Source organism: Gobio gobio (genome assembly GCF_949357685.1).
Source record: "Gobio gobio genome assembly, chromosome: 3".
Lineage (NCBI taxonomy): Eukaryota > Metazoa > Chordata > Actinopteri > Cypriniformes > Gobionidae > Gobio > Gobio gobio.
The window spans coordinates 42,309,175-42,317,472 of NC_137099.1; the positions used below are offsets into that span (position 1 = coordinate 42,309,175).

Consider the following 8,298-nt stretch of genomic DNA (forward strand, 5'->3'; position numbering starts at 1 on the left):
TACAAATATGCTCATACAAATAATTATAATTACCTAATTTGTTTTGTCTCTTTCGGCTAACTTTAGTCCATCTCAGGGGTCCAGCAGGAGGTTATGAGGCAGGCCAAGGCTTTCCTATCTTTTGAGAGGATGCCAGAGATCCAGTTAAGCCGACGACGTTCAAGCCGGGAAAAACCTTGGCTGTGGTTCGCCACAGTCAAATCCCTCATTGGTAAAGGTGTGATGCTTGCCATTACCAGTAAGGGCCAAGTGGCCACTAATGCGCTGAACATAGCAAATGAGGACTGCATTAAAGTGGCCACTGTCCTCAACAATGCCTTCTATCTAGAGGATCTGCACTTCACAGTAGAAGGCCGTGACACACACTACTTTATAAAGACCAGCCTGCCCGAGAGTGACCTGGGCGCCCTGCGACTCACCAGCGGTCGCAAGAGTCTAGAGAACGGTGTCAACGTAACAGTGTCACAGTCCACGACCGTGGTCAATGGACGGACACGTCGCTTTGCAGATGTGGAGTTGCAGTACGGCGCACTGGCTTTGCATGTGCGATATGGCATGACACTGGACGAGGAGAAGGCACGTGTCTTAGAGCAGGCCCGTCAAAGAGCACTGTCAAGCGCATGGGCGCGGGAGCAGCAGCGTGTACGTGACGGGGAGGAGGGAGTGCGTCTTTGGACAGAGGGGGAGAAGAGGCAGTTGCTCAGCTCTGGGAAGGTGCTGGGTTATGACGGCTACTATGTACTATCAGTGGAGCAGTACCCTGAACTGGCTGACAGTGCCAACAATGTCCAGTTCCTGAGGCAGAGCGAGATTGGGAAGAGGTAACAGTCTGCACAGCACAGGCTGTTCAACAGACTACTGCCCCTCTTCTCCCCAAGCTCCTCTCTCCTGTGTACACACTCCCGGAATGCCTTTCCCACAGACTTAAGGGAAAGGGTCTATGTCAGAGAAGTGAGGAGTTGTGCCTAAGTGCCACACACACTGCAATTATACAAAAAAGAAACTTGAGGCACTTCCTCTCATTGACTGAACCACACCCCCATTCTACATATTTGTCCACATTATTGCATTGAATGGATAATGGACTCTCTAAGAGAGCAACACACAGAGAAAAAAAAAACTCAGTTATGATTTGTTTGTTTTTTTGCTTTTTATATAAAACCTTAAAGGTGACTTGGTCAGTGCAAAAATGGAGGAAAAAAAGCAAATGTGTTTACATGCAAAGACCACTGCACCCAGATGAACTAATATAATGTTTGTTTGTTTTTTCGCAAGGCAGTGACTGTAATTCAGTGGTTCGTACTGTCCTGGGTGTCCTTGTTTTCAGCAAAATGTTTGGTCAACTAGTGAGGACTGAGGTTTCAGACTGTGAGCTAGTTGATCGTTTCTCTTCTGCTTTGATTTCTTAAGGGACACAGTTGTGGTTCATATAATCAAATCTGAGTGTACAATCTCATTCCTGAACCAACCCAAGTGGTGAATAGAGAGCGGAAACTGACAGAACAAAATATATAAATATATATCTCATAACTGACCGGTACTTTGACAAGAGATGTTAGAATATCTTTATGGGTTCTTTTTTTAAGTAAAAAAAATTCCACTTATCCGTACAATATTAGTCGCAGAGAAAGTAATTTATGTACAGTGTTTATACATAAAAATAAAATCTTACAAATATTGAGACTTTTTCGTCTTGTCATGCATTACTGTTTATACTCATGAATTTTAATATTTTATCTTATCAAAATTTGTGGTAATGCGAATTGAAATAAAATCAGCTGTACTGTCGTTAAATCCTCAACATTGTTTTTCTTCTCTTTCCATCCTCTGAAACTGATTGTTGCCATTTTTTCTTTTCTTTTCTCTCTTTTTCAGTTTGTCTAAATATGTTCTGTGGTTTCATGCTGTTGCTGCAGCTGTAATCAACAATAGGTTTAGAGTAGCTGTTTTTCAGGTGTGGGTTGAGTAAATACTACACTCGAGTTCTAAAAACCCAACAAGAGGTTTGCCAGAAATTATCTAAATTATTCCTTTACAGTAATGTCATTTCATTGAAATGAGTTTCAAGCTTAAAGCCTCACTGTCTGTACAGAGAGACAACATCAAGCTTTAGCCACACTTTCTACACACAGATAGGGTTTTCTTCAGAAAGTTTCCTTTGTAATGCTTTAGATGAAGGACATATCTAGCATTAATGTTTATAGCCACTGGCAGCATTGATTCACCTACATTTGAATCAAGACTAAAAACTCCCTAGACATGAAGAAAGCTCAAACTCTCTTGAATCAAAAGGGTCATTAGAGAGCAAAGAGAACGTGGCTTTTTCCAGTGAACACAGATATTGCCCTATAATCATGTTATGATGCCAGAAGTGTTCTGCATGGGGCTGAATTTATGAGTTTGAAATTTAAAGAGCTCCAAATACGAAGTATTTGACAGTTACCTAAAAGAGATTTCAATCATGACCCATGTGAACGAGATTGATTTAGGATTTATTTTACTTTTGACAACCAATGTATTCATCTGAGAGCACCACAAACATTAAAGTGATCAAAAGTCACCCCAAAAGGGGGGGGGGGGGGGTCTTAATTTGTATGCCTAAATGGACTGCCTCCTTCTTCAGATACTGTTTTTGTAAAGGCTTTTTAAAGATTGTATAAAATAAAATGTTCTGACTAATGAATGAGAAAATATTGTTTCCATTTTAGTTTGTTGTTTTCCTATGACGAGTTTTTTAATCAATCATGTAATTGTACGGTGGAGCATATTTTTCTATATATGTGTGAATGGAGGTCTGAAGGAGATATTACCCACCTGTGGGCCAGTGAGGTTTTGTTTGGGATTCTCAGATACTGACTGATCGGGGAGGGTCTCAGCTCGTTGTTAGGGTGAACTTTTCCCTCTGGAAAAAAAAAAAAGGTGAGCACTTAATTCAAAAACTAGTAATAACCAGAACAAGAACCACTGCAATATTAACAAAGTGTTTACCTTAAAAGGTCTACACAGATTCTCTGAGTTGCTCTGCGATACAGTTATGTTATTTGTTGGCATAAGGAATGGCCACTGTACTCAGGAGCCCTTCAATCAGTGTGTATGAACAAATTCCAATTTTCAACATTTGTTTGTCAACATAGTCAAAGTATTCTTATTAAAACACAGAACTAGCTCAACAAAGGCAGATTTGGGGAAAACATGTTACAGAGTAGCGGCGAGGATATAAATGTCTGTGAGAGGAGAAGCGAGAACAGAAAATATCCTGATATGTTTGCCATTGATTGCATGCATACAGTGTAAACCCAATGAATCAAAGAAAGGTCACATTTTTTCTCTTACAGCATATTAGTGCCAATATGTACATGGTCTGTTTTGATATTTCTTTGCACTACAATGTATATGTTGAAGATGATGCCTCTACACATAATTGCAGTCGTCACATCTCTGGTCTGATCTGAGGGAGATTGTAAAATTTTTCCTAAATTAAAAGGAAAGATGCCTGTACAGAAAATCATCAGTATTTAATTTATAACTTTTGAATAAATGCCATTGTTATCACACAGTTCAGTCACTTAACAGTAATGTTTTCTCTTATCAGATCTGATGTGGGATTTGGTTAACCTAAAATGTGTGCATTGTGTGACTGAATTTGTCTGAGTACTGAACATTTGAAAATGCTGTGTGTGATTAGCTTTGTTGCTACTGCGACAAATCGACCATTGTTTTTTTTTTTTTTTTTTTTTTTTTTTTTAACAGCCTCTACATTTTGTGTATTTTGTATTATCTGTTATTCCAAACAAATACTACAAACTGAAGTGATTTTACCTGTAAATTCAATAACTTATCTTACAATCTCTCATTTGTAATGAGGATTTAGAGGAAGTTGTATACTGGTGTTCTTATGTTATTTGTTTTTGCTCAATTTTGCTTTTGTATTGTTTTATAGCCATGCAGCATCTCGAAAAAGGCTCATGATTTCCATTTGATAGACACGTCTGTTTAGAGTGCAATTAAAGTGCAATTTTGATGTAATCTAAACTAGATCACTGCTGGATTCATTACCTTTTATCTTCAACATGTTTAATGCTCCACAGAGATCAATCATAAAAATAAAATGTAATATTCAAAATGGTTGTGTATTTATTAGTTCATTACACAAATGTGAACGCATTCATATTTTACTCATTTAGCCAGTCAGCAAAAGAATGCAATAGAGCCGTTGTTCTCTCTGTACACTATAAAAAAATAGGTAACACTTTATTTTGATGGTTCCTTTTGAACATTCTGTTGACTATAAGTAACTTTGCAACTACATGTCAACTAACTCTCATTAGAGTTTTAGTAGTCTTTCTGCTTATCTGCTAACACTTTATTGTGATGGTACTCCAACAGACATTCTACGGACTATAACCAAAGTCCCTTTAAAGGGCACCTATTATGCCCCTTTTTACAAGATGTCATATTGGTCTTGGGTGTCCCCAAAATGTGTCTGTGAAGTTTCAGCACAAAATACCCCACAAATAATTTATTATAACGTGTTGAAAATGTCATTTTGAGGCCTGTCTATAAAAAGCGCTGTTTTGGTCTGTACTGCTTTAAATGTAAATGAGCTGCATATCCCCAGGCATAGCATATACATCTCTCCTGTGCATGGCAGATTGCATACAGGGGCCAGTTGCATAAACTTAGCCATTATGTTTAGACTGTGTCTTAAGAACTAATTTGACACACTAGCAATTAGTCAAGAGGTTATCAGTCTTACTTTTCTGATTCAAATTAGACCAATCAAATTTTTTATCTAACTGACTTTATAAAGTTAAGAACAGTCTTGAAGAAAAAAATAGACGACAAACTTTTAAGACTAGTCTAAGCAGTTTATGCAACCGGCCCCAGGTCTCACAGGGCGGGTCTATGCTTTTGAACGCACCGTTCACACTTGTAGTTCGGTTCGTTTGGTACGTTTGGTCCGGACCAAAAAACTAAAACAAAACATATAGTCCTCCTGGTCCGTTTAGCGTTCACACTGGCATTTTTAACAGCGAACCTAAAGTTACCGAACCAAAGGCATAGGGATACGGTCACAACCTGATTGGTCGGCTTATGACGTATATTTTGCGACGGAGCTTGCTTACCTAACATTCAAAACAATGCTGTGTGCTGGATTAAACGCCATCACTTTATGCGTGTACATATGGTTTTAGCTTTTTTACCAGCTGAGAACTCACAAAGAGCTCATAAAATGTTCAAAACAGCACCAGAATTTCCTCCGTGGTATGCAGAAAAGAAGATCTGCACATATTGATGAGGCACTTTACCTCCTCGTTGCTCCACGTTTGCCCTCTACTCATTTTGGATACACCAATCTTTCCACGTCGTCAAATCAGCTGACTTGTAGCGGCATCTTGTGACAGCACATCCTGTTTTTGGTTTGTTTACATGTCTTTGGTCCGTTTTGTTGCGTTCATATATCAATCAAACCGCACCAAACCGAGTTTGTTTGGAAGCGGACCGAGACCCATCTTTTTAGTGGTCTCGGTCCGCTTGTTTGGTGCGCACCAGTGTTCATATGGCAGCGCTCACATATGTTCAAATGAACCGCACTTACCAAGCAATCGTACCAGGGTTCGTTTTAATCGAACCAAACATGACAAGTGTGAACACACCCTATGTTAAAATGGCAGTGTCAGTCAAACCTTGCGGGCGGGCCTTTGCAGTGTGATGTCAGCTCCTATCTCTTTGAATGGGATAAACATTAAATTCTCCAAAACTGTTCGCCATGCTTAAGATAAAATTTCATAGTTGAAATCACCAATGAACAATCAAACTGTTTCCATTGACTTTGCATTGCATGAGGCTGCCTCCTTGTCATTTTTGACTTATAACAACTTAATACTTCTTGACTTAATAATAATATGTGACAAAGTGTACAGCAAACAAGCTAAACAAAACCCAGAACCAAAAACCCAGAAGTTTTTATAAGCTGTTGACCCAAAAAACGAGCGTTTTTAAGGACACAAAAGTGGATACAGGCAATTGAGACAGTTATATAAAACTGACATTTGGATATTTGACTTAACAGTGACAATGTTTACTGCACACATAGGCATACTGAGAAATTTACCCATTCTTCCTGCTGATGCTTCACGTCTTATTGCCTGTATCCAATTTTGTCTCCTTAAACGCTCGTTTTTTTGGGTCGACAGTTTATAAAAACATATTATGTGTTTTTTAGCTTGTTTGCTGTACATTTTGTCACATAGCAGCTTTTAGACATTGTTCTGTTTTTGTTACAAGTCTGAAATGAGAAGGAGGCAGCCTAACGCAATGCAAAGTCAATGGAGAGCATTGGATAGCAGAGCAGCCAGAGCTTATAACGGTGGCTGCAGTGACGTGATGACTGTACTAATCAACGATTGTCTCTTTTGTTTAGAAGGCAGGGCTTATTCGCCATATTGGGAATTGCACTTTTTCCCATGCATAAGTAATCAGAGTGCACCGTCTTCCTATATATGAAGTCTTTACTATAAGTAACTTTGCAAGTACATGTCAACTTATTCTAACCCTACCAGTCTACTAATACTCTAACACTAATGAGAGTTAGTAGACATGTAGGTGCAACGTTACTTATAATCAAAGGAATGTGTTAAAGGGACCATCAAAATAAAGAGAAACGTTTTTTTAGATCTAATGTCTTGTTACTAGTGTGGTGCATGTGTTTTTTTTTTTAATGCTAGGGATTTTTACAGATCAGCAAAGGGTCTATTAAGAAACTGGCAGGGATATTGATTAATCTAAATTTGGCATTATGGTTGTTACAATTGTTAATTCTGTAATTTACTCAACTTATATTTTGAAGAATGACAAACTACATTGGATGCATACAGGTTTGGAGCGACGTGTAATGCTAAAAAAAAAGCATTGTTGGTGATGAGGCTTTGTTCTGATATGACTGAGAGTGGTACTTTGCCTGAAAAGTTTGAGGATTCACAGAGACTGAATATCAATGTCCACAAGAGAAAAAATTAGATAACATACAGGGAGTGCAGAATTATTAGGCACGTTGATTTTCTGATCATATTTTTTTTCCAGGCACATTTGACCAATTCCAAACCACAGTAATCCTAAAAACTACTATTGATTTAGTATTTAATAATGTATAAGTGATATATAATTGTTCATGAAGGCTGGAAATGAAAATCACCTTATATTCAGGTGTGCAGAATTATTAGGCATGTTTTCTTTTACAGATAAATTGAGCCAAAAAAGAGATTTAACTCAGACTGAAAAGTCAAAAAATATTAAATGCCCATGAGAAGGGTGCAATATTAATGCAATACTAGACATTGCAGTTAAGGCATGACCATTGGACAGTGAAATGCTCGTTGGGTCAGCAGGGTCAGACAAAAACATGTGGCGGAGAAAAGACACCTGTTAACAGCAAAAGAATTAAGAATTAAGGTGAAGAATTAAGGGTGAAACCATCAGGAACCCTTTAGTCTCCAGCGCCACCATTTTCCAGAGCTGCAACCTACCTGGAGTCTCCAGAAGTGCAAGGTGTCAGGATCTCAGAGACTTCAGTTAGGTAAAGAATCCTAAAAAATGACCCCCACTAGATAAGAATCACAAGCTGAAGTGTTGTAAAATACATGAAGAAGGTTTTTTTATAGGCTTTATGGACAGATAGGTTGAGAGTGACTCTTGAAGGACCAGCACCACATCCTCTAGTACCACTGTTTGAAGAATTCATCTTCCAGAATCTGCCCGTACGTTTTGGGAGTTCATTTTTAGTCCATCTCTGCAAAACGGACTTCAGGATGGACTAAAATGAACTCCCAAAACGTACTGCCAGATTCTGGAAGATGAATTCTTCAAACAGTGGTACTAGAGGATGTGGTGCTAGTCCTTCAAGAGTCATTCTCAACCTATAAAGCCTATAAAAAAGCAGGCTTCATGTATTTTACAACACTTCAGCTTGTGATTCTTATCTAGTGGGGGTCATTTTTTAGGATTCTTTACCTAACTGAAGTCTCTGAGATCCTGACACCTTGCACTTCTGGAGACTCCAGGTAGGTTGCAGCTCTGGAAAATGGTGGCGCTGGAGACTAAAGGGTTCCTGATGGTTTCACCCTTAATTCTTCACCTTAATTCTTAATTCTTTTGCATTTAACAGGTGTCTTTGCTCCGCCACATGTTTTTGTCAGATCCTGCTGACCCAACGAGCATTTCACTGTCCAATGGTCACGCCTTAACTGCAATGTCTAGTATTGCATTAGTATTGCATCCTTCTCATGGGCATTTAATACT

The 8,298-nt window shown here is 38.7% G+C and overlaps 1 protein-coding gene across 1 annotated transcript in view; it reads left to right on the forward strand.

The window, feature by feature from the left end:
• Nucleotides 1-4,113, forward strand: part of tenm3 (teneurin transmembrane protein 3) — a 228,391-nt gene extending 224,278 nt beyond the window's left edge. Inside the window, exon 29 of the mRNA XM_079811553.1 lies at nucleotides 67-4,113. Coding sequence (XP_079667679.1) covers nucleotides 67-825 — 759 coding nt within the window. The 3' untranslated portion in view covers nucleotides 826-4,113. The remainder of the gene's footprint in view (nucleotides 1-66) is intronic.
• Nucleotides 4,114-8,298: the final 4,185 nt, after the last annotated feature.